Below are 26714 nucleotides of genomic sequence, written 5' to 3' on the forward strand. Positions count from 1 at the left end.
CTCTCTATTAGACTTTTGGGAATGGATTATTTTCCTTTAACATGTTTTCCCCACTGAAGCAGCAGATAATCCATTACTGTGAGAAAAACATAATAATTTTTTCTTAAATTGCATAACAACAAATGGGGGATTTGAACCCAGTTTTATTCATCATAGGATCATTCCAGTCACAGCTGTCAACGGAAAATTCAGAGTTCACAGAGACTCAATTCAGCCTGGGATCCTCCCCTTGCCCCTAGCTCAAGCTGACACTTGTTCCACCCTCTGAGTGAATGCTGGCACTCTCCTTTCTTTCCACTCCCCAGTAATATTGGCACACTCCTCTCCCCACAAATCACTACTCTCAGCTTCTCCATCAGCCCTCCGCATTCCCGGGCTGGATGCTTAGAATTTTTCATAGTTCACAAAGACACTGTCCCCCTCTAACGCTCCCAGTACCTTTCACTCCCCAGTTAATGCTCGCACTCTTCTTCGCCCTCCCCCACCCCCCCCCCCCCCAACAAAGCACTGCATTTAGCCTTCCCTGCACCAAAAGCATAATCCTCAGCTTCTCCCCGAACACTGTCGTTGGTTTTCCCTCTCGCCCTCCAAAAGAGCAGATCCTGATTTCTTACCCTCTTCATCTCCCCCAACTTCCACACGCATCCTGGTTGCTCCTCTCTCTTCTCATTTCTCAAAAGTGGAGCTCCCAGCTTCTCTCTTCTTTCCCACCTTTTCTAAAAAAAATGCTGCTCCAGAATACCTTTTGCTGCTTGCTCCAAGTACTGCTCTGGAAATCCTACCCAAGTCCTGTTGTCACTCCCTCTGCAGTCATTGCTACCTCTGAAAACTGGGCATGAATTCTCAAACTCTTGAGAATTGCTGCCATAGTATGTTGTGGTATCAATCACATATAGCAGTAATGCTAGGATGTAGGAAATTAGGTTGGTGGTTGGAGAAGGGGCTCAGTTTATGCTGATTTTTGCCTGTCAATGTGGACATGTGGACTGTCCACGTCAAATGTGAATAGTTATTATGTACACATACCTGAGTTTTAAGGGCTTAGTCTGGAGGAGATTTTATTACATAGAATTTATAGCACAGGAATAGTTCAATTGGCCCAACAGGTTTATGCTTGTGTTTGTGCTCCTCACAAACCTCCTCCCACCTTCCTTTAACTCACCCTATCAACATATGCTTCTATTCCTGTCTCCCTCATGTACTTATCTAGTTTCCCCTTAAATGCAACTATGCTATTCGCCTCAACTACTCCTAGTGGTAGCAGGTTCCACATTCTAACCGCTCTGAGTAAAGGAATTTCTCCTGAATTCCTTTTTGGGTTTATTGGTGACTATCCTATTTTATGGCCCCTAATTTTGGACTCCCCCACAAGTGGAAACATCTTCCCAATGTCTACCCTATTGAATCCCTTTCTACTTTTAAAGACCTCTATCAGGTCTCAGCCTTCTCTTTTCTAGAGAAAAGAGCCCAAGCCTGCTCAATCTTTCCTGATGGTTATAACCTCTCAATTCTGGTATCATCCTTGTAAATCTTTTTTACACCTTCTCCAGAGCCTCTCTATCCTTTTTGTAATATGGCAACCTGAACTGTGCACAGTACTCTTAAGTGTGGCCTCACTAAGGCTCTATATAAGTTTAATATAACTTCTCTGCTTTAGGATTCTATTCCTCTAAAATGAACCCCAGTGCTTTGTCTGCATTTTTTATGGCCTTATTAACCTGTGTTGCTACATTTAATGATTTGTGAATCTGTATCCCTAGATCCCTTTGCTCCTGTACCCCATTTAGACTCTTATTTTCCAAGTAGTATTTGGCCTCCTTTTGCTCCTATATTGTCACACTTACCTATATTGAAATTAATTTGCCATTTACACGGCCATTCTGCAAGTTTGTTAACGTCTTCTTGTATTTTGTTGTCGTCTTCCTCAGTATTAACTATACCCCCAATTGATAATGTACTTCCGATTCCTGAGTCCAAATCATTTATGTAAATGGTGAACAACAGTGGTCCCAGCACTGATCCCTGTGTAACACCACTTCCTACCTTTCGCCAGTCTGAGTAACTATGTCACAAAAAGTAAGTATAACATTCCTGAGGTTGGCACTCCAGTGAGTAATGAGGAAGTCAGAATGAGAAATTAAATAGAGGTCCTGTCTGTTGGTTTAGGTGGATGTTGAAAAGCTCATTGCACTATCTGAAGAAAAGCAGGGCGTTCTCCCAGTGTCCTGGCTATCATTCTTCCCTCAATCAACACCAAACAGATTACCTGTTTGGGCATTCGTCTCATTGCTGTTTGTGGGAAGTTGCTGACGTAAAATGATGGCTGTGTTTGGCTATAGTCACTGCATTTCGAAAAGCAGTTCATTGTATGCAGTGCCTTGAGATGTTATGACGATAAATGCACTATATAAATGCATGTTATTTAGCATCCCTCTCAGCACAAAATTCATCAAAAAGTAAAAAAAAATGTACAAACATGGAAGGGGATACATTTTTCTTTTTTAGATTCAGTTAACAAAATATATCTGTTTTGAATATCTGTGTGTTAAATTTTCAAACCTATTTTGATTTGGTTTAATTTCAAAACAATACAGAACCCATCAAGTAACAGAGCTGTTGCAATACTGAGATATTTGCTGCAATTTGAGGAAAAGCTTAAACAGGAAGCTTAAGGCTTCACAACATAGCTGTAGTTACAGTTTGTTTCTCCTTTTCGGCCTATCGGAGACTAATCAAGAGGCACAGTAGAGGGCCAGGGAATGTTACTCTGAGCTGATCCTGTGCATCAGCTGGCTTTGTTCTGTTATTGTAATATAGTAATGATTTTTTTTCTACCAATATGATAAATAATGTTGAATAGTTGAAAAGATTGGTCTAGGTGTATTGGATTAGCACATTATCCTTTCTGGGATCTGGGTTTGAATCCATGTCAGACTGATGGGATGAAAGTCTTCTCTCTATGTTAGTTGTAAGGGTTATATGTAAATTAGTTTTGGGACTTGCCTAAAATGTCCATTAAATTGCCTATCGTACTCTGAGAAGTGACAAGAATGGCTGATGTGGGAAGTTGAAAAATTCACACAAGTCCAGTAGAGAATCATCTTCGATGGTTGAGGATAAGCCATGTTGTTGGAATAGAGTAAAGGAAGTTTTATTCTGCACCTGACCCAAACTATACTTGCAGATGTTCCAATCTGACTGCAATATACAGTTGGAGAGAGCTGTACAGTGATGCAGCCTATAATATACTTTTGTGATACTCCTTCTTCCTTAGTGATGCTTTGGAATTCCAGCATGCTTCAGTCTCAGTGTGTTTCTTTGGGGAAGTACTGAGTGAGGCCAGATTACTTTCTACTTGAAGGTAGAATAAATCAGCAAGAGAACCACTAAAACAGCCTTGTAACATTTTGCTTTTTAAAATGGTGAGACTTCCTCTTTAAATTGGTTCTGTGAAGGAATAATAGAGGTAAATTAAACCCCCAAGAACAAGTGGATTGGGGGCGGTGGGAGGTTAAAATAATAACTTTTTGGAGCGGGACCGTATCCCGGCTGCAACATGCTCATTTCTGGGTTTAACCCAGGCAGGTTTGCCTGCGTGTGCACAACAGACACCAGGAAGTCCCGTCCCCACTTAAAGCCGGCGGGCCGATACTTCAAGGGCCAGTGTACCTCATTGAAATACTTGAGGTACTTAATATTTTGCGTATTGGAAAACTTAAAATGAATTTAACCTTCCCTGTTCGGGCTTCCTATCGCTTCTGATTCATGTCAGGTGAAAGCAGGCGGGAAGGGCCGGATCCATGAGGTGAGCGCCTTTATTGCACTGCTTGTGGGCCGGGAGGAGCAGGAGTATTTCATCCAGGCCCAACAAGCTCAACTGGCCGACAGGAACTCCACAATCAGCCGACCCCCTCCCCCCCAATGCTGGACCCCTTTCCCACGTGGCAGGCAGCTAGATTGACAGGCTGCTGTCTGTCAATCTGGCTGCCTGGCGCGTGGGAAGCCCGACAGTTCAAATACTCACCTTCAATGAGATGCGATCGCAGATGAATATCTGGGGACGTGAGGGGTACTCGGCTCCAAGTAAAAATCATGCCTAATGTGCTTCTGTGCACAATGCACTTTTGTGAAATTTATTTTTCCCTTTGTGTTGCAGAAGTGAATATCTTGTGGGCATCACACCAAGTTCATCACAGCTCTGAAGACTACAATTTGTCTACAGCCCTCCGGCAGTCTGTATTACAGAAATATTCTACCTGGGTAAGTCATTTGTAAAATATCATACTGGAAGTATTAGGAGACAAGCCCACAGTCATCATTAACTGCTCAAACAGGTAGTCTGTTCGCTCAATTGAAAAGTGTAAAGATTCTGTCCATCCTATGATGCAGCCACTCCCGATTTTCCAGGATGCTGTCTGCCAAGAGCAGTACAGTCTTTTGTATACTTACAGCACTGGGTATATCTTATAAACATAACTAATTGCACTCAGTGGAACTATTTGCAAAATTCTATTTTGCCTTGGTGTGAAGTCCACAATGGTGCACTAAAGTGTATTTTGTATTTCATGCTGTATGGTAGATGTAAATATTTGGATAAGCTGTACATGCAGCTTCACTTGGTTGCTGAAGCTCACATTTTCTGCTGTAGCTTTCTGATCTATATAGCTTTATTGATTCTAGACATCTTTTTGGAGGGGGAAAGGGTTTACTGCACAACGAGCACCCAATCATGCTCCTTTCCTTTCCAGTTCATTGAGAAAACATAACTAAAAAGTCCACCTAGAAAATCTTTTTTTTAAAAAAAGAAATGAAACCTGTGGCTTTATGATAGTTTGTTTTTAAATGATTATTTCTTGCCTTTGTTTCTCATGTTAGTTTGCCCGTGGCACCATTGTATGACCATACTGGGCGGTAGGCAACTTGCTGCAAGGCATCTGTCCTTGTCCTGTTTTAGCTGACTCTAAGAATAGAATGTTGACCCAACACTTTTCTCCTTCCTCTCTTTGGGAAACGCCCTGACTGTACTCAACACCATTTTGTGATGTTGGGACTGAAATCAGGAATAGACTATGTCCGGAATCCAGAAATGAGCTCAAATCCTACCAGAGGGGCTTAAGCATCAACACAGTCAGGGAACAGAGAGCACTGTTTATTTTTTTAAACATTTGTGGACCAATTTTACAAAATTGCATCCCTGATGGGAAGCCTTGCCTGTCAGGAACGCATAGCGGGAATTTCCTTGTTAAGACCACATGATGACTTGACAATGTGTCCCTATGGTAATTACTGTTTTAAAATCAATTAACTTTTTTGATTTGCTACACCATTTATATAAGTTTATATCTCAGTTTTATATTTCTGTAGGAAAAGGAAAAAAAGGACCTTTTTCTCTGGAGTCAAAACACAGTCTTTTCATTCTCTGGAACCTTGTTTCAAATTCAGCCCAGGCAAATGAGATGAAAGTCTCATGCCCATTGGCTGTAAAGATCTTGTGTGAAATGAGTTTCCACAGTTTGGTGCAAATTGAGGCTAATAGGAATATGTTTCTCAGTTCATTCATTTTAGCAAAAAAAAGTATATGTGTGTATAAAGCAGTGTTTTCCACTTTATACTTGGGTCAACATTTTTTGCTAAAATTAGTTAATAGAAAATACACGTAGGTTGAAGTTAGCAATCACTATTACAATGCCATAGGATGGCTTATGTGGCAAGTGGAAAAATTCCCACTGGTGCAATAGTGAATGCTCTTCTGAGGTCAGAGTTGATGAATATTTCTGTGACAGACTAGAGAGAGCTAGAATTTGCATCTGGCTGCGTTATACATAATATGAGATTTGTTACTGATATTGGGTGCTAAATACAGAAACTAGTCCTGTCATAAGCACAAAAAAAGCATTAAAAATATAATTTTAATAAAAATTCTAGTGTTTTAGCTATTTCAACCTCTCCACACCTGATCTATATGTGCACACAATTACCATTCAATATTAATCACTCTTGGAGGTGTTCATTGATTCAAATGATTTTTAAACAATTTTAACATTTGGTTTGGTAATTGTATATCCATATTCCAGATGTCAACTATTAGAGGACAGATTTAAATTCCACTGTTTTGATTCCATGTCATTTTTTGCAATGTAATAAAATCAAACAATTAAAATTGGCATCTAGAATATGGGTATATTACAATCTAAATTTGTTGATTCTTGGTGGTCCAATAAGATTGGGAGGTATTAGGCATCTAATCCTTTGCAGGGGTAGGTCTAAAATCACTGTTGGTTTGTGGAGAACACTCAATCTCTGTCAATTTGGGGAAGAGGGGATGAGCAGTTGTTGCTGGCTAGTCTTTAATGGCTTGGGGCTGTCTCATTCTTGGTGGTCTCAGAGGTGGACATATGGAAGCTGAAATTCCGATTGGCCTGCTCCACTATCAGAAGTGCCCAAATGAGGAGGCCCAGATCCCGAACCAAATTCAAGAGATGGGATTATTTGCATTCTTGGGGCAGCCTGATGGAGGCTCAGAATGTTGGAGCAGAGCAATGCCGCTCCAGCATGCAGATAAAAGGCCTGAGAAGGGCTCAATAAAACTTTTTAAAAATCTTCAGCTCCTCAGTGAGTATTCGAAGGGATTGATTGCTTGTGGCAGAAACTGTTGTGGCACCTTCCCTGGGGCCTTGACAGGACCAATGGCAGCTTTCAACTGTTTAGACCTTTAAACAATGTATTAGATGAAGTTTCTGAGGAAGCCTGGGAACTCCTGCAGATATGTCTGCTTGGCATAGTGGATCTGCCCTCTTTATCCACCCCCTCCCCTCCCCCCAAACAGAATTTCACAGCCTCTTCCCTAGGTTCTGCTCCATTTTCCAGACCCCATCCGACAGTTGCACTAGAGAAATGCCCATAGCTTCAGTGGATTCCGTGATTCCTAGCAATGTAACGGGGAAGGGTACTGCCTGAGATTTCTGGTTTTCTCCCCCCTCCTCCCAGCTGTAAGTCTGTACCGGTGGAATGGGGTCTCCCAGAAATGTACTCCATAGTATCGGTGCAGCCTGAATCTGGCATCTGGGCTCAGCCCATCACTGGAACAAAGCAGAGTAAGACTCCCTGGACGAGTCTCGGAGATTGTATTTCATGCGCTGATTCCGGACCCACACTTTGACCAGTGTCACAAATGTGCTGAGACGACAATGCTCACTCTATCCCTCTCCGTACTGGAAAAGCACTCCCTGCCGCTTTCCGCTGTATAAACCAATCTCCAAGAATCTGGATTCAGCGTTCCTATTCCCTCATTGCACAAGACAGATTGTAAAATTGGCTCTTGGTGCTGCACACCCTCCCTCCACTGTGCTGGCAAATGGAAACTGCAAAAGGCACTGCAACACTCCCATCATCGCAAAGCATGAAGTCGGGGCCTTCCCTTCTGATCCCAACCCAGCCCCTCACCCCGCTCCCCAGCCCTCTACTGAGCAGACACTTGAACCCTGGACGAGTCTATGTGCCCTTCTCCCACCTTAATGGAGCAGAAAGTCATAGCTTGGGAAAAAGGCAGACCTTCTTGCTGAGCAGAAAACTGTGCCAAGTGGCAGGCTTGGCTAGTCCCATAACAGCTCCCCACCTATCCAATGAACAGAGAATTGCACCATAGGCGAATGCCAAATCCCAACCCCCCCACCCACTGAGGCAGAGACTCGGAGGCAAGGGGATGGAGGGAAGGTAGACACTTCCCCACCCCCGCCCCCGCCCCCCTCCCCCAACATTGAAAAGAAAATCCAGGTCTATGGGACTGAAGGATAGGTCATCGCAACCGCCACCCGTCCCTCCTCTGCCCCGCTCCCCCTTCTCCTCCATCCACTCCTGCTCCCACCATCCTACTCATTTCTGAATCCATTTCCTCTACCACTTTTTTTGTCTCCTGTCAATGTCCACCAACCTCCTTCACCACTCCCCCTCAATCATTCTTCCTCCTCTCTCTCCCCTTCTTCTTCATAACTTTCTGTATCCCTCCCCTGATTCCAGTTATCTCCCCCACCCTCTAACTCAGCTTGTCCTAAACACTGCATCTGGTTTTCACCTCCGTGTGCAAAGCCACAAGGGGTTGACTAGTAAGTAAACAAGTTTGTGTTTGTCTGAGCTGGTACAGTGAGGCTTATTTGAGCTTTCTTATTGGTTCGGTGATCCTACTTTTTATGATTGGTTTTAAAAAAAAATTCTCCAAGATCTAACCACAATGGCAGTTCCCCAATTAAATCTGCACAACCAGCCCAACAAAGATATAAAAGCAAAGAGGTAAACCCTAATTTATCTCAAGTGCCTGCCAACTGGTTTCTCTCACTCATTTCCCTATCACTCACTCCATTGGCTTCCTGCTCTCTGACAGCCTTGGCTCCTGCATCCTGTTGGTTACCTGCCCTGCCGTGACCCCATCCTCTCACTCACACACAGGCATCCTTATCCACCACAATTTACCCAGCTTCATTCTTAAACAATGAGCAATGCCACAGGTGCTTTACCAGTTTATTTTTATAAAATAGCACAGATATGATCATGTAACTGCTTAAGTAGTATCTATGTGTAGCATTAACTTTTTTTTAAAACTCTATTTGACTTTATACAATGTTTATGGAATATCATTGCAGTTTATTTTCTTCCAGGTCTTCAATATTCCAATGGCTCTCTTCATTCCTCCCTCAGTTTTTGTTGTACATCTCCAGTTTAACCTGTTGTACCAGTTTTGGATTCACACAGAGGTAACTCTGTTTTTATTAATTATAAATGTCTTTTATTTATCAATGCCTTTCATTAAACTGATAAATTTTTGTACTTGCCCTTATGCTGTCATGGTACAAGTTCTGTAGCATAGGTTTAATGAGGATGAAACTTTTGAGGCTTTCAAAGTTGCACATATTTTCCACTACTTAACCTGTGTGTGTTTATTAACATAAATTATATATTGTTTAATAATTCAAGAAATGCTTTTTGAAGGGCCCAATATTTTTTCTATCGCTGCTTTGTCAAATTAATAAAAAAATGTAGAATGACATGCTTTTATTTTCCTCTAAACATGCCAGTGTGGTCCTTGCAAGATTAACGAGTTAATGAGTATTCAAGACAAAGTGCACAGTTGACAAAATACAAAGTTGTCTTGTATCGGAAATTGTGGGGGTGATTAACTGGGAGTGAGATCACAGAGTACTCAGCTGAGCTGTGGATATTCCAGATGATGATGGGGGAGGGGAGCTCCTGTGATTTGTGTTGTTTTCAATGTTGGCTGAAGTTGGAAGATCCTAACTGAGGAAGTTCAGATTAAAATGAGACTGACATTTACTGTTAACCCTTTGAGATCCAATTTTTTTCCCCAAATTTTTCCTGTCCAACTCTCTTACTTCTCCTGTCCTAAATGGTTGATCTCCCTCACTGAAATACAGTTCCATGGACAGTGATTGTGCACTGGTACCTCGTCCATGTGTTCATTATTCTAGTGTGACAGTTAATGTTTGCAGACTGTCCAACTACGGAGGACATCAAAGCTGAACACGATCCGTCTCAGCATCCCAGAGACTCTCTGTGACCCATCAGGCGAGGCATCACTTTCAACGAGCACTGCCTCCACAAAAAATGTGGGTGGTAAATATTTTTCCTTTAGGAATGAAACCGGGCCATTCATTATTCTTGTCACAGTGCCATTTGCACAAGTGACGTGATAATGTTTTGTTTTCCTTACCAACTTTCCCCCTCCCTTTCTCTGATTTGGCTGTTAATTCCTTGCCTAAGTGCATTTCAAGTGCCAGTCACCCTCCAGAACATTGCTCAAGCAGCTGTTGTTCACTTGTGAACTTTGGCAGTGAATATACGGCAAACTATTTTTCCAGGGGAGGCATCAGAACCTCCTAGTCTGTGCGACTCCACTACTGTGATGTGTTTCAACATGATTTGTCTCATTGTGTCTTGTGCTTGCAAACAAAGTAAAACAGGTTTGTCACTTTATTCAAGACAAAGACATAAGTTTTCAAATTATGACTACTTTTGTATATACTCTAACATTCAGTGAGATAAAACTCCACGGTATTGTAGTGCTAGTCACTGTACAATATGACTAGAGTTTTTAAAAAATTCACTCTCGGGATATGGGCGTCGCCAGGAATTTATTATCTATCCCTTGTTGCCCTTGAGAAGGTGGTAGTAAGCCTTCTTCTTGAACCGCTGCAGTCCATGTGGTAAAGGTACTCTCGACGCTGTTATTTAGGGAGTTCCAGGATTTTGATCCAGTGACAATGAAGGAACGATGGTATATGTCCAAGTCAGGATAGTGTGTGACTTGGAGGGGAAATTGGAGGTGATGTTGTCCCCATGCGCCTGCTGCCCTCATCGTTCTAGGTGGTGGAGGTCGCTGGTTTGGGAGATGCTGTCAAAGAAGCCTTCGCAAGCTGCTACTGTGCATCCTGTGGATAATGCACGCTTCAGCCACGATGCGCCAGTGGTGGAGGGAGTGGATGTTTAAGGTGGTGGATGGGGTGCCAATCATGTGGACTGCTTTGTCCTAGATGGTGTTGAATCATGGGTGTCTGTTTGGGAGCTTCTCAATCAAGTCTGCTACTAAATTTGTGAAATGATACATTACATAGAACATTTATAGGAATTTGTTTTCTGGCAGTATCACTCTTCGGGAAGCAAAACATGTCGGTACACACTCTTCCTCCTCCATGCGGTGCGCTGTATTGAAATTAAGGGGATAACTTTAACCTAACCCACCAGGCTGGAAGCTGACTGGATCGGATGGCTCACCCATTTTACACCCCGTCCGATTTTGCTATCCATTGACTTCATGGAGAGTAAATTGGGAGGGGTGTAAAATGGGCAGTCAACCCAAACCCACCCTGCAAGTTAGGTTAAAATTGCCCCCTAAGACTCACTATTATCTCCTACTCCAACTCATTCTTTCCTGGCTCTCAAAACTGTAGAACTACTTACCCCCTCAGTCTTCCCTTCTTGCTACAATCCCATGTTTTTAAAACCCATTCTTGGTGTCTTGCAGCCACTATATCGTGATTAATCTTGTTTGTTCTTTTCAAACTTGATGGCGTCCTGTGCTGTTGTCCTTGATTCCTGTTTATTTACATTATAAGGTACAGGGGATCAAGGGGAATTGAACTATATTGAACCATTTTTATGTGGTGCTGATGTTATGCATGTTGAGCTGATATCAGCCTAGGTTTCTTGTAATTTGTGACTCAATATGAAATAAATACATTTTATTCACATATTTTAAGGCTACTCAACTTAGCTGTCACACTTCATGACATCTCTGAACTACTTAATTTGTTTCTGCCTTGCAATGTATTTCTAGCTATATTTTATACAAAATATACAAAAGTGACTAAGGGGTCGATTTTCGGATAGCTGGGCGGATGCGTTCGTGGCGGGTGGGCTGCTAAAATTGGGGATTCCCGGGGCGGGTCCGGAGCCTGGCTCCAACCCGCCCACTTCCGCGTTTCCCCAATGACGCGCTTAGATGCGCGCGCAGCCCCCGCATGCAGGGCTCCCGCTGGCAATTAAAGCCGGCGGGATCCCACTTAAACCAATTAATTAGATAGTTCAGGTCGTTTGCAGACCTGATTTGTAGGATTTTTTAGGAGGGGTGGGATTTTCATCTCAACTGAGCATGTTTCCCGTACTGAGGGAAACACTCCCAGTTGAAACAGACGTGTTGCAGCCACCAGCCTGTGGCAGCTGCAAAGGTCCATTTGACAGGTTGGGGGGGGGGGTGGGGGAGACCCTCACTCATTGCAGGAGGCCACTCTTTCACTTTGGACAAAGTTTGGCCTCCACCACCCTCCTCCTAACAATAGAATTCACAAACTTGGAACCTCAACCCCGGTGTGCAGACACATTTACCGACCTTGCAGACCCCCTCAAACATACATCTTACGGATGGGGGCCGCCATAGCTGCAGTCATGACCTCCTTGGAGGATGAACAGCATCACCAGCCACGCCGTCCACCTCTGACACGTGGAGCTCCACAACACAGTGCTGTGACACGTCCACCTGCACAGCAGGAGGGAGGGCAACGGCAGAGAGAGATGCGTCGCAGAAGGCACTACCCTTGTCTACAGACCAAGGCTCAGCTTCCTGGACCTCTCTGAGGCGCAGTGCACACAGAGGCTGGCCCCCAGGTTTCAGCATCTGGATCCAGCTGAGCAGAGCCTGGAGAAGAGTGCTCCCACTGACTCTGACTCTCCACGGCTGCCCCTGCCACCAGGGTCTGCTCGTGCTCACGTGCATGGTGACTCATCATGTGCAAGCCTAACTAACTGAGGACGGGGACCACCGAGGTATGTGTATCTGTGCTGGTGGATGGCTGGCTCAGATGTGACGATGCTCCCTCAGAGGCCGGCAAGTCCTCTGAGGAATCACCCTCCGCCGTCACTGCGGTCGCAGATGGCCCTGCAAGAGAACAGAAAGCAGTATTAAGCATGTGGACAGATGTTGAGGTGCTGCAGATGCCAAGTGATGTTAAGATCATTCGCTTTCACGAGTGCTGAGTGTTAGATTTCTGTCACCAGCCGTTTGTGCGCACTGAGTCTCGGTGCCCGCCACGGACAGGCACTCCAGCATGCGGCTTATTTTCATTGCCTGCTGCTCCACGTCCGTTAGGACTACCTGGTATGGCAGGCCTCCTCCGGTCCTTGCCCTCTCCCGGGCATTCTGGCATCTCTTCTCCTATCAAGGCAAAACACGGAGAGGCGTGATTGAGTGATGGTTGCATAGTGACCCATTGCATGCATTGGTGGGGGTGACCGTGAGGGAGATGCATGGGAGGGTGTGTTTGAGACATAGGCATGAGATCATATGAGGATTGGATTGCGTGGTAGTGTTCGAATGGGAACTGGGGCGGTGAGTAAGTGCAGGCAAGGTGAGGATGATGGTTGAGTGGAGTGATGCGAGAGCGTTGTGGTGGCAGTGCAGAAGGAGTTGTGTGGTGGTGGAGGTGATGTGGAAGATGGAGTGTGGGAGAATGCGTAAGTATACTCACTTTGGCTGACCTGGTTAGATCATTAAAGTGCTTCCTGCACTGGACCCAGGTTTGGCCGACATTGCTGTTGCTGCTGACCTCCTCGGCCACCTCGAGCCACGCCTTCTGGGTGGCAGAGGGAGGCCACATCCTCCCATTAGATGGGAAAAACGTTTCCCTCCTACTCCTCACCCCATCGAGCAGCACCTGGAGTGAGGAGTCAGAAAACCTTGGAGCAACCTTGCCTCTCGGCTGCTCCATTCTATTATTTTGGTTCCTTGCTGCAGGAGGAGCATTGGAGGACTGCCCCTTTAAATAGGGCTCCTCCTGCTGATAGCCTGTGATGTGGGTGCGCAGTGCGCCCACTGCGCAGGTCTGGAACGGGAAACCTGGAAGCATGCGTAAGTACATTCAATTAGACTGCGATCGCGTGTGGAGCACCCCGATTTCACTGGGTGCGTTACCCATGTGCCCAGTCGACCCCCCTGCTGCCAACCCACCTCCCTCCTAATATCGGGCCCTAAATCTCTGCTGTTAGATATTTAAAGGGAATGGGAGCATTAACAAAGCAAAAAACATCTATTATACTAGAACTTGTCCATAATACAGTTTCTGAGACAGGGCAGTACAGTAGATTAGCATGTCTTTCATCTGTCTTTCGTCTTGATTTTAAAATTCTCATTCTTGTTTACAAATCCTTCCATGGCCTTGCCCCTCCCTATCTCTGTAACCTCTTCCAGCCCTACAACCCTCCGAGATCTCTGCGCTTCTCCAATGCTTGCCTCTTGTGCATTCCCGATTTTAATCGCTCCACATTTGGCGGCCTAAGCTCTGGAATTCCCTCCCTAAACCTCTCTGCCTTTCTACCTCTCTCTCCTCCTTTAAGACGCTCCTTAAAAACTACCTCTTTGACCAACCTGTCATACTATCTCCTTATGTGGCTCGGTGTCAAATTTTGTTTGACAACGCTCCTGTGAAGTACCTTGGGATGTTTTACTACATTAAAGGCACTATATAAATGCAAGTTGTTGTTGTTAGGCATCAGATCGATGCTGCCTTGGTGGTTAGAAGAGGAAGTGAAATTTGTTGATGCAGTCTCTATCCAAATCCAGAGCAACAGATTATCCACTTATTTTCAATAAATCAGTAGTCTTACTAAGAGACGACAAGTATGAAACATGTGAGAAATAGGAAAAATTATGTTAGTAGGTGAATGCTCTTCTGAATTTGATGCTATGGCACACTACTGGAGCAGATTAAAGAAGTCTTCGCTCCACATCTGGCCTTGCTGACTTGGGAGCTGTGGAAACTTCGGTATTTTACAGCGTATTCAAGTACACAAGCAATTTACACTCAATTTATTTTCGATTTGACTCTTAGAAATCCTGAGTTAAGTGTTACCCTTTTTGGGAAGCATAAAAAAGCTCTGCTTTTAGCTTGGTGTCAAGCAATAGTTTATACCCCACTGAGACATTTACGATCCTGGCTGGATACTGGTCCGAAACACCTTCAGATTGCCTCTGTTTTTGTTCCAATCTACAAATGTTGTTGTTTCTGTCTCCCTATTTGGGAAATTTGGCTATCTCTGGACTCTGTGGTTATTTAAATATTTTTTAAAAATACCGCATCAGATAAGAAAACAGTTGGCGTCATATAAATTGGACTTTGGAATGAATTTCAAAGTGTGGAACTGTGTAGACTTTCAAGTCTCCTATGGATTGTCCTTCCCTTGCGGCCTACCTCACAGGGAGCATACGTGGAAAGTATGGCCACAAAGTCCATCTGTGTAAATACAAAATGCAGTGTCAAACATTGATACTACATCTCGGTCTAATTAGGGTGCTAAATAAATTTAAGGATGTATCCGCAAAGTGGCATGAGAGTAAGAACTGTCCCAACAATTAATTTGCTGTCACTTTTCATGACCTGTATCCATGGCATATATCAAGGAATTTTTTCTTTAAAATCTAGCTTACACTTCAACTTTAAGTTTCCAAGCTACCTTGGTGGTGAAAAAAAGTCAGGTTTCAGCAGTTTTTAAATTCTTTTTTCCAAGATCATAAGATTTTTTTTGGCACTGTTGTAATACTTTCCTGTTCTTAATATTGCTTAATGTTGCATTTTATAAAAATGAATTTTGGTTCTTTCTGTAAGTGTTGAAAAAAATGTCATCTATAATTCCTGCCACTGATTTTTATTGTCATTGACTGGTGCTTCTTACATGTACAAATGAAAGATCTGGGCCTGAATTTTAACCCCACGAATGGGTGGGTTGGGGGCTGGTGGGAAGGTAAAGATTGTAAATAACTAAAACCCGACCCAGCTCGTCTCCAACCCGCCCGCTTACGGTTTTCACGGAGGCGGGTCATGGGACGGGCGACCAACCCGCTCAGGAGGCAGGTCGGTCAGTGAAAGCTTTCAAGGAGGTTGCGGGTCTCCATTTTTACAGCTTTTTTATTTTTAACGCCTGGGGGCGCCACATGAGAGAAGACAAAATGGCCTGAAACAGCAGGCAAGTGCCTTTATCGCACTGCTTGTGGGCCCGGAGGAGCAGGAGAGCTTCCCCCACGTCTAACAAACCTACCTGCAGCGATATCCCTCTCCCCCCTCAACCCCCACAATCTCTCATCCCCCCTGATGACTGACCCCGACATGACCCACCCCCCCATCTAAGACTTAACTGCTCGCATCCGCTTCCTGGCTCTTCTCCCGTCCGACTGACTGCCAGCCTGTCGGGCGGGAAACTGACAAAACAAAAATAAAAGACGTCCTTATATCAAAATCGTATGGACGTCCGGGAAACCTGTACTTCCGGGATTCCCATCAGGAACTCCGCCCTCTTTCCGGCTCCGGGTTAAAATTTAGGCCCTGACCTCACATCTGGACACTCAGCCATGTATTTCTTGGATCTGCAAAAGTTCCAATGGGCTCTGATATATGCAAACCTTTTGATAAGATTAGCTGCATAAGTTCCCCTTACTTACACATACTCATGGTCATATAACCTTAAGTGCTAGGGAACATCATGAGAAAGCTAAAGATGTGTTTCATTCACTGGAGTGAGAATAGCACATTGTTTAAAGGCTTGTTTGATTAACTTCAGCATTGTGTCGCTGTAATAGAGAATGATCGTGAATCTCATTTGGACTCTCTCTCGGTGTAGCTTGACTGCACCAAAGCCATACTTGTTCTTGGGTGGAATTCCAAAGTATTGAACTGCTTTCCATTCACATCCATTGTGCAAAATTCTTGATTCAAATATAGCACTCAATATATAAACCTTAACTTGTGCTTCAAATGGTCCTTGGAGTTTTACTTGATAACATTGGGTAGCCACAAGTTTTTTATGCAGGACTTTCCTCAGAAGATTAGATGTGTGGAACATGATATATGGAAGGAACAAGCTTGATGAACCAGACAGCCTTTTCTCATTTCATGCTTTCTGGGGAGAAGATTTGCTTTGTTTGTCATTTGTAGTAAAATTGTAAATTCATTCTTTATACTTTAAATCAAATTTTGTCTGCATATACAGTCTATTCCCGATAATTGAATTAAACAATGTAAATAACACAATAAACTGAGAATTTAGTGCTAAAAATTGAATTATCAGATAATTTAAATTAAGTAGCTTTGAATTAAGAGTAGACTGTAGAGAAAAGAGGAAATCTTCCCCCTTCATATTCTAATCATGAAACTGTGCTACAGAGATCTGCAAATCAGTTGTTGATCCAAGCACATTTCTTGGCAACCTAGCTACATGTTTATCAGGATTTAACTGGAGGGCATAAGTTCAAATATTCCATGTGTCTGAATCATTTCTAGACGTAACTGCTTAACATGCTGGTTTGAGAAGAAAGTAAAAGAGAAGCCACAGAAGTGTAAGTTAAAGCTCACTTTCTATAAAGTCCCCCTTACTGATATGGAAACAGTAAGTGCCAGTGGGAGACAGCTAAGTGGGAACTGAATTTTGGACTATGTTTAGGCCTTGTGTTGAGCTGTACTGCCTAAATTTTGTACTTGGATTTGTTTTTGAAAATTAATAACTAGGATAAACCCTTTGGGGGTAACTTTGACTTTGGATGATGTGTAAAATGGGCGATAATGATTCAGCTGCCCATTATGTATCTCTCCTGAGTTTCATTGGCTTCAGTAGAAATATAAATCTGGAGAGATGTATAATGGGCGGCTGAATTCATATCGCCCATATTACACTATCACCCAAAGTCAAGATTACCGCCTTTGTGTTCTCTCGATGTGTTTAAATAGACATCATCCTCTACAAAAAGTGTATAGCAAACCTTTTTTGTTTACAAACACACAGCATGATGATGTAAATTACATCAAGATGCATCATAGAGTCATGTGTGAATGATGAATATGATGAAAATGTTTTAAAACTTTTTTAAAAGAATTTTTGAGTTACACATCAAGAAGTACAACATACAAGGAAAAAGTAAACAAAATATAAATGAAAAATAAAATTTTAAAAAAAGGTTGCATTGAAGTTCAGCATTGCAACAAGAACAAATTTCATGGCAGTCAAATACCTGAGACAAGATTTAGCCAAACAATTGTAACATTGAATGATTATATAAACCAATACAATAGATATTGTGGGGAGAGTCTTGACAAGTATTAGCCAAAGAGAACCAAAAGAGACCTATTTAGGCCTTATAACCAGCAGAGATGGTTAGGATCAGGGCAGGAGGTTGTGGAATTTTCACCATGAAAGGTCATGATCAATATTTATGGGACTGTGAAGGATCAGTTCAACAAGAGGAACACATATTTGGAGCAGACAACGGCGTGAGAATAAAAATGGGCAAGTATTAATATGGGAAGAGGACAGCACAATTTAGCAGGAACAATGCTTAGCGAACACTGCCTTCCATGTTCCTCAGTAAAATGTGCGGGGTAGGGGAGTACTGGTGGAGACAGCCACTGGATCTTTAAGAAAAATAATTCACTAAAAATAATGTGCCACATGCACCATTTGCATGTATGCAGCACACTTTCAGGTGGACGTGCACAATTCAATTTTGATGGGATTTACTGGACTAATAGAGAGTGCATCTGAGAATAATAGCTTGTGGTGGCATTTATGATCAAGTCCCCTGGACACAGTATATTAACAATGAAAACATGTTATTATGAACAATTCATACCATTTTGAAGGCTGTGCAAAGTAAATGAGACGTGCGAAATTAAACAAATTTGGAGCTTGTTTGTATCAAATGGAAGAAGACGGGTCCCAAAACAAACGTTATGGTCATTGTCAAAGCAGTGAAACCAAGGGAAAGGGATGAGAGAGAAAGTAATGACTGAAACTTCAGGTATTCATGGAACACTGTTTATGAGTAATACTTGAAATCTACCATTAAACTCCAAGATTTGCAAGTGATATGTCTTATCGTTCTTTGTAAATGTGTCAGTAAATCACATTAGATAATCCAGATTGTATGGATAGAAAGTGGCACATTATCTGGTATAAGTGTTTGAAAAATAATGAAACCAATGCCCCTTATACTAAAATATCGATGCTATACAAACACCCTAATCAAGACCCGTTTAACAGTTTCCAGAAGCAGGATTCCCTCTTACTGAGTTTATTAGTATCATTCTTTTTCATTGAAAGTAGTTTACTTTTACTTATACACGATGGGATATCCATACTGCTTAGAGTTCTCAAACTTTCAAAATGGGAGTCCTGAAAAAGTTGGATAGAGCCAACATTGTTGTTCACTTACGGTTATTTTTGAAGAACTACTGAAAGTTTTTTAAAAAATCATTTTTTCAGGCAGGGTCTTAATGATTTTAGTTATGTATATATTGCTCTTCTAAATAATCTTTTTGTTCTTGTACAAATATCAAAATGTTATTGCGAAAAATGAACAAAACCAGTAGGTGCAGATTGTTTAAAAGAAACTAGAGCCTCCATCTGAAAATGGTGAGACGCTCCGGGACTTCCACACATTGAGAATATCATCGTCTATCTAAGCCACAGACTAAACTTGCCTTCTACCTCGCTATTTCCTCTGAAATAAAACAATTTTAATTAGCAGTCTGTTCAGGGATATTCAGTTTAAATAAAACTCAAAATAGTCCTTATGGTAGCTATTACAATGTGATGTTATTATTTCAACATCTGCTTTTCTGTCATTTTGAGTTTAAAAATAAAATTGTTTCCTAATCCCTTGAGTTGACTGTGTGTAGTTATTTTTCGATTTTGGCATTAATGCCCAGTGTTAAATGGTTTCCTGACTCTGTTGCAGATAATTGGTAACCTTGGGCCTCTGGAACTGATCCTCAACACACCCAGTCACCACAGAGTCCACCATGGTGAGTCTGGCCTGATAGAATGGACTTCTGTCTTGTAAAATGTGCAATTTTTCCGGCTGTCTGGAAACCTGTCAGCAAACATCTTCCAGGCCATTTTTTTATTGAAGTTTTGAAGAGATTGAAAAAGTATATTGTATTAAAAGAATTAAATCCCAATCGAGGAATAATAATCTTTCGCAGGAATTTAATGTTTAAAGCAAGGATTATGTTTGGATCGGGATGTTGTAAACTGTGGGTCAAAAGTAACCAGTTTATAAAATTTATAATTTATCCAGCAATTCAATTTCAACAAAGGTAACAGAAAGCATGATAGAAAAACTTGAATTGTTTTTAAAATCTAAAAGCGATTAGCTGTTGGCCCTGTGAGATTCAACGCTGCATTGGCAATGTTTATTGTGCTGAAAATGCTCAGTGTTAAAAAGCAGATTATTGAGAAACATTCTTTCCTGATTCAGGAATTATATAAAATGTGTACCAATGGCAATCTGCTTGGTATGTAGGAATTCTGATTTAATCATGTAGATGTTTATCAAATAAACTTTCCATTCAACATATTTAAATATCGTTCCAGGCTTCACAGTGAGGTTTGTATAACTGAAGCATAGTCATTCTGAACTAAATCTGTAACAACTTGGAAGATAATTATTTCAATATTACCATTACCAAAATACCCTCTGCTTATCCTGTTCAAATAACCATCAGGATTTTTTTTAACATTCTTTTACAATGTACCCTATGGAGGGCCATTCCCCAATAATAAGCCTCCAATTTGGATGTCCATGTTACATCTGTAAAAGACCACAAAATATGAAGAGAAAAAAAATCTGGCAACTGATTTTTTTTGAAAAAACAAAATTCCATTTTAATAAATATTTCCCCTGTATACATGGTGAGCTTTAAATATTGGAATGCAGCTGAATATAATGTGCCAAATTGGTCTATAGAAAAGCAGTACTTTTTATTTTGCTTCATGATTCAGGAGAGAGGAGAGTACTTATACTATTAAAAAAAAATTAGGATTTTAGTTTAAATTTTTGTAGAATAATAGCATTATCCAGCCACTGAAAACAATGAGTTGGTGGAGTAAGTGGAATATATACATGCTAATATACGCATTCACTTGTTCACTCATATGTAAATACACACATATACATTAATTTACATGCGTACACATTGATTCATCTGTGCATTCATACACAGTCATTCACACATTTGTACACCTGCACTCCCATATTAACAGCTGTTACATTTCAGCAGCGCAGCTGAAAAGTAAGCCTGTAGAAATAAAGTCTGCAGACGTTTGTATTATTAAAACACAGCTGTTATTACCTCTAAAAACATGGCCTTTGGAGCATTGTCACCGTGTGGCTAAGGATGAGCATCAGATCAGAAGCTCGAATCCAAATTGATGGCTTCTGATTAATTTGGGGGAAGAAAAGACTTCTGACTTGGTCGAGATATAGAGGAGCCTGTCTTTTTTAAATAATACTATTCAATTTGCCGGGCATTGAACAGAGAGGAGTCCAGACCAAGTGTGGTCTTCAGGTGAAGTGAGGTTAGAAGGTGGGGGATAATTTGACCAGTGCCCACAGACGTAATCCTGTTGCCTCCTTAAAGTCGTGAGCCCCAATATTTACGGGAAGACGGGGAGGGAGCACGGGGAAAACCCGGGAACACGGAGGTCCTGCCGATATTAAGGGCAGGACCTCATTATCATTTTTTTATTATGTTTCCCACCCGGCAGTCGCCCAGATTGATAGGTTGGCTGGCTGCTGGGCGGGAAAGCCAGCAACAGAAGGCTGCAGCCGGGGACCGTTGGGGATGGTCCCCATCAATCGGGACTAGATGGGGGGCGGGGGGGTGTTCAGAGTCCTGCAGGGAGGGAGGGAGGGAGGGAAAGATCGTGGTTGGAGCGGGGTTCGAACGATCGTGGAGCAGGCCGGAGATCGGGGCTTAATGGAGGGGGGGTGGTGGTGGTGGTCAGAGCCCGGCAATGGTGAGGGAGGGAGGGAAAGATTGGGGGTTGGAGGGAGGTTCGGACGATCGTGGAGCAGGCTGGAGATCGGGGTTTGATGGAGGGGAGGGGAGGGGTGGGGTGGGGTGGGGGTATGGTTGGTGGTCAGAGCCGGGCAATGGTGAGGGAGGGAGGGGAAGATCGGGTTGGAGGTGGGGGTGATTGGCCGATCGTGGTAATGAGGAGAAGCCGTGATTGGCAGAAGAGAAGGCCGAAGGCTTCCCTGAGGGGCTGGGGGGAGCACTCCCGCTCCTCCTGGCCCACAGGGAGTGCTCTAAAAAGCACTTACCTTCTGGAGCCAGCTGCTCCCTTCTCCATTTCGCTGCCTGGTTTCCTGAGCCTTGGAAAAACCCGGCCAGCAATTGTTAAATTTATATCAGGCTCCCAAATGCACCGTGGGAGCCTGATTTCAATATATTAATGAAGTGTCCCACTTCTCAAAGACGGGACACAGATGCGGCATGCAACCACCGCCATAAATCTGTGGCAGGCGCGTACACAGTGCATTGGGGATGCATTCCCCAATTTAACATTTTTAACCCCTCCCGACTCACTCCTGCCCTCCGTGGGGGTGTTGATATCAACCCCATAAATTCTGTCCTTAATTTTATATAATTCTTTGATCCTGTTTATAGTTTATTAACAGTATTCAGATTAAGTAGGGCTAGAGGGCAGGGGAATAATGGTTATAGATGGTGGAGGAGGCAGATGTGAGGGGGTGGAGGGAGAGAAGCAGGAGGGGTGTTAAAGGCAGAGAAACTACCACAGCAGGGAGGGCTGTCCCACAATTTTATCATGGGAGGGTCATGCAGGAAACCGTCTTCCCCTCCCTCACCCCAATTTCTTCTTGGTTCGGTGGGACGGTTGTGGTGCAGCTGGGTGATCTTTCCTTTCCCACAGCCTGTGATTTTGGTAATAGTGAGGATGGGAGTGAGGCTTCTTGCCAGTAAGACCAATTTGAAAAATGAGTGGTTGAGATCAGTTCCTTCTTTCCCACCAGTTTCGTGTGCACACTGGCCACAAAATGCAACTGGGAGGTAGACTATGACGGCGTCCAAAAGGGAAGGGATAGATAAAATGGTTGGATTTCAGACAGTCACAAAACTATGCACTTAGGATGGTTTCCGCATTTGATGGGATTTAAAAAGAAGCAAAATACGATTCAATTTTCAATACCTAACCCCAGGAGACTGATGGAAGTGTCAAACCTTGCTTCAATCCCTGCCGCCTTGTGAACTCCAGACATTTTATTGTTCAGTCTCTCCCCTCCCATGGATAGCATCATTTGGCTGCCAAAGACCCCATTTCAAACACATTACATAGAACTGCCTAGTTCAAAATCTCAAGAATTGTTTTTTATTAATGTGGATATGGGCACTGAGTGAATTCTGCTGTCCAACAGCTGATTTATAACTGTTCCAGAACCAATACTTGGAGCAGTTCCACATTGAAACAAAGAAGTTTCCAGCACAGAAGCAGGCCACTCGTCTCATTGTATCTATGCCAGCCTTTTGCTAGAGCAATCCAAAACTAATCCCGCTGACTTGCCCTCTCCGCATAGCCCTGTACCTTTCTCTGCTTCAAGTAATAATGCAAATTTTCCTTTAAAAGAAGCATTGGTCTCTGCCTTCCTGTGGCAAAACATTCCATGTTCCAACAACGCGCTGTGTAAAGAATTTTTTCCTAAGCTCTCCTCACTCAGTGACTATTTCAAGTTGATGATCCCCTTGTCACTTACCCCTGGATCAGCGGATATGTTCTTTCCCCATTCACTGTATCAAATCTGCATCATTTTAAAAACTTCAATTAAATCTGCTGTTAATGTTCTGCGCTCCAGTGGATATAGAATGATACGGCACAGAAGGAGACCATTCGGCCTTTCATGCCTGTTCTGGCTCTTTGAACGAGCTATCCAATTAGTCCAACTCCTCTGCTCTTTCCCCATAGCCCTGCAATTTTCTCCCCTTCAAGTTTTTCTCCAATTCCCTTTTGAAAGTTATTATTGAATCTGTTTCAACCATCCTTTCAGGCAGTGCATTCCAGATCATTACAACTCGCTGTAAAAAAAAAATTATCCTCATCCCCCCTCTGGTTCTTTTGCCAATTATCTTAAATCTGTGTCCTCTGGTTGCCTGCCCTCCTGCTAGAGGAAACAGTTTCTCCCTCTTTATTCTATCAAAACCCTTCATAATTTTGAACACCTCAACTAAATTGCCCCCTAGTTTTTCTTTATAACTATATTTTCCCATCCCTGGCATCATCCTGGTGAATCTACATTGTGCGCACTCAGTGGCATTAATGTTCTTTCCATAGTGGAGCACTCAAAAGTGCACACAGTACACTAATGGTAGCTTAACCAATGTTTTGTACAAATTCATTACTTCTTGTACTCTATGCCATTATTTATAAAACCCAAAATGCTGTTGGCTTATCAGGGAATTATATATTTGAACCCCTAAGTTCTCTCGATTCATCCACACCCTTTAACATTTGTTCATTGAGTTCCTGGGATGAGAGGGTTGCCCTACGAGGAGAGATTAAGTAGTAGGGCCTATACTCTCTAGAATTTAGAAGAATGAGAGGTGATCTCATTGAAACATATAAGATTCAGAGGGGGCTTGATAGGGTAGATGCTGAGAGGCTGTTTCCACTGGCTGACGAGTCTAGAACTAGGTGGCATAGTATCAGGATAAGGGGTTGGCCATTTAAGACTGAGATGAGGAGGAATTTCTTCACTTAGAGGGTTGTGAATTTTTGGAATTCTCCATCCCAGAAGGCTGTGAATGTGGAGTCATTGAACATGTTCAAGACTGAGATTGATAGATATTTTGGACTCAAGGGGAATCAAGGGAACAAAAATTCAAGGGGTGATTTTAACTGGTAGAAACTGGACGGGCAGGCAGTTAAAATTGCCTGTGGAACTTAGCTGCCGAGGTCCAACTCTTTTCCCTCAGGTTTCGATTTTAGCCTACACTTCTGAGCAGGGAAGAGGGACACCCCACTGGAAATGGCAGTGCAGGGTATTTTTTTTTGCAGACCAATCTCCAATGACATTGGGTTTAAATTAGCTTGACAGGGGGATGGGAACCTGAGCATAGATTCAGAAGGGAGAGAAGCAGAGCTGGAAGTGGAAGGCAGAAAATTAGTAAGTGAGTTTGGAAGGCAGAGGCAACAAAGGTTAGAAACTAGACAACAAAGCAGTTTGGCACTTCTTAATGATATATACCTCAATGCAAGCAGTATAATGAATAAGGCAGATGAGCTAAGGGCACAGATAGACAGGACGAAGTACGATATCTTAGCTATTACAGAAATATGGCTTAACCAGGGGCAGGAATGGCAGCTCAACGTTCCTGGTTACAGGGTTTTCAGATGAGCGAGAGAAGGGATAAAAAAGGAGCGGGGTGGTGGCAATTTTGGTTAAAGAAAGAGTTATGGCTGTGAGGAGGGATGATATGTTAGAAGGATCATCAAATGAGGCCGTATGGGTTGAGCTAAAGAACAAAAAAGGGGCAGTCACGCTGCTGGGAGTGTACTGTAGACCCCCAAACAGTTAGAGGGAGATAGAAGAGCAAATATGCAGGCAAATTTCTGAGAAGTGCAAAAATAGGGCAGTAATAGTAGGGGATTTCAATTACCCTAATACTAACCGGGATACAATCAGTGCAAAAGGTATAGAGGATGCAAAATTCTTTCAGGAGAACTTTTTTAGCCAGTACGTAGCAAGCCCAACAAGCCGGGGTGGGGGGGGGGGGTGCAGTTCTGGATTTAGTTTTGGGGAAAGAAGCTGGGCAGGTGGAAGGAGTATCAGTGGGAGAGCATTTTACCGGTAGTGATCATAATTCAGTTACATTTAGCACAGTTATGGAAAAGGACAAAGATAGAACAGGAGTAAAAGTTCTAAATTGAGGAAAGGCCAATTTTGCTAAGCTGAGAAGTGATTTAGCAAAAGTGGACTAGAAACAGCTACTTGAAGATAAATCAGTGTCAGACCAGTGGGTGGCATTCAAAGGGGAGATTCAAGGGGTTCAGAGCAAACATGTTCCCACAAAGAAAAAGGGTGGGACTGCCAAATCTAGATCCTCCTGGATGACGAGGAGCATACAGGGTAAGATAAGGTTAAAAAAAGGGAAGCTTATATCAGACACTCAGAGCTCAATACTGCAGAACGCCTAGAGAAGTATAGAAAGTGCAGGGGTTAAATTAAAAAGGAAATTAGGAAAGCAAAGAGAGGGCATGAAAAAATACTGGCAAGTAAAATTAAGGAAAACTCAAAAATGTTTTATAAATACATGGGAAAAATTGGATAGGGGCCGTTTTTGGGCATTGGCAGTGTGATGTGCTATTACCCCATGCCCAATGGCCCCTGCGCAGGCAGGACGCAAGTTTCAGCCCACAGGAGGACTCACCTGCAATCAGCGTTCCATTCCAGGCCTTGCACCTGGAATCAATGCAATTTGCACTTTCCACCACCAGAGAGAGCTCAATCTCTTAAAGGGAGGATGTTTCTTAGAAATCTCTTAAAGGTATCTGGTACCTGTTATTTGCTGAAAATAACAGTCTACCGTCAGCACAGAGTCTGAACAGAGATCAGACCTCGCACACGTAAAACACAGGTGCAGGTCCCATCCCTATGTTTACATACTGATGAGTTATGTTAAAACATTGAATAAAGGTTGCACACTACTAAATCTCACATCCTCCAATCTGCATGCCAGACTTCACCAATCTGCCGATCTGAGTTGGTACCAGGCCTGCGAGAGTGCATGCACCAAGGTTCTCTACAGGTGCAAGAGGTGGACAGAAGAAGGGACATCCTATATCCGCGGGTGGGGTTGGGGGGGGTTGGCGCAAGAGGCCCTCCAGACATATATCCGAAAGGCAGTGGGAGGCAGCTCCACGCACCAATAAAATCTTTCCATCAGTACTCAACTCTTCCAATCAGATGCTTCCTCTCACCCTTACACATTACCACTGTTTCAAGCCGTCCGCCCACAACTCACAGGCCACACACGCTGGCAGCTATTCAACCACGACAGGCACATCACTCAGACACATGTCCCGCTTTCTTGCAGGAGAAGGTGGTGCATATCAAGAGGCAGCAAGTGGCAGTTTCGTTTAGTCCCTCGAGCCTGTTCCGCCATTCAGTGAGATCATGGTGGACCTGTGACCTAAGTCCATATACCCGTCTTAGCCCCATATCCCTTAATACCCTTGGTTCACAGAAATCTATCAATCTCAGATTTAACATTCACAATTGAGCGAGCATCAACTGCCACCTGCAGAAGAGCGTTCTGATCATCTCCCACCCTTTGCGTGTAGAAGCATTTCCTAACTTCACTCCTGCACGT

The 26714-nt window shown here is 43.0% G+C and overlaps 1 protein-coding gene across 1 annotated transcript in view; it reads left to right on the top strand.

Moving 5' to 3' along the window:
- Nucleotides 1-26714, top strand: part of agmo (alkylglycerol monooxygenase) — a 324939-nt gene that overhangs the window by 179868 nt on the left and 118357 nt on the right. Inside the window, exons 4-6 of the mRNA XM_068003878.1 lie at nucleotides 4157-4260; nucleotides 8652-8747; nucleotides 19283-19349. Coding sequence (XP_067859979.1) covers nucleotides 4157-4260; nucleotides 8652-8747; nucleotides 19283-19349 — 267 coding nt within the window. The remainder of the gene's footprint in view (nucleotides 1-4156; nucleotides 4261-8651; nucleotides 8748-19282; nucleotides 19350-26714) is intronic.

Source organism: Heptranchias perlo, chromosome 2, assembly GCF_035084215.1.
Source record: "Heptranchias perlo isolate sHepPer1 chromosome 2, sHepPer1.hap1, whole genome shotgun sequence".
Classification (NCBI taxonomy): domain Eukaryota; kingdom Metazoa; phylum Chordata; class Chondrichthyes; order Hexanchiformes; family Hexanchidae; genus Heptranchias; species Heptranchias perlo.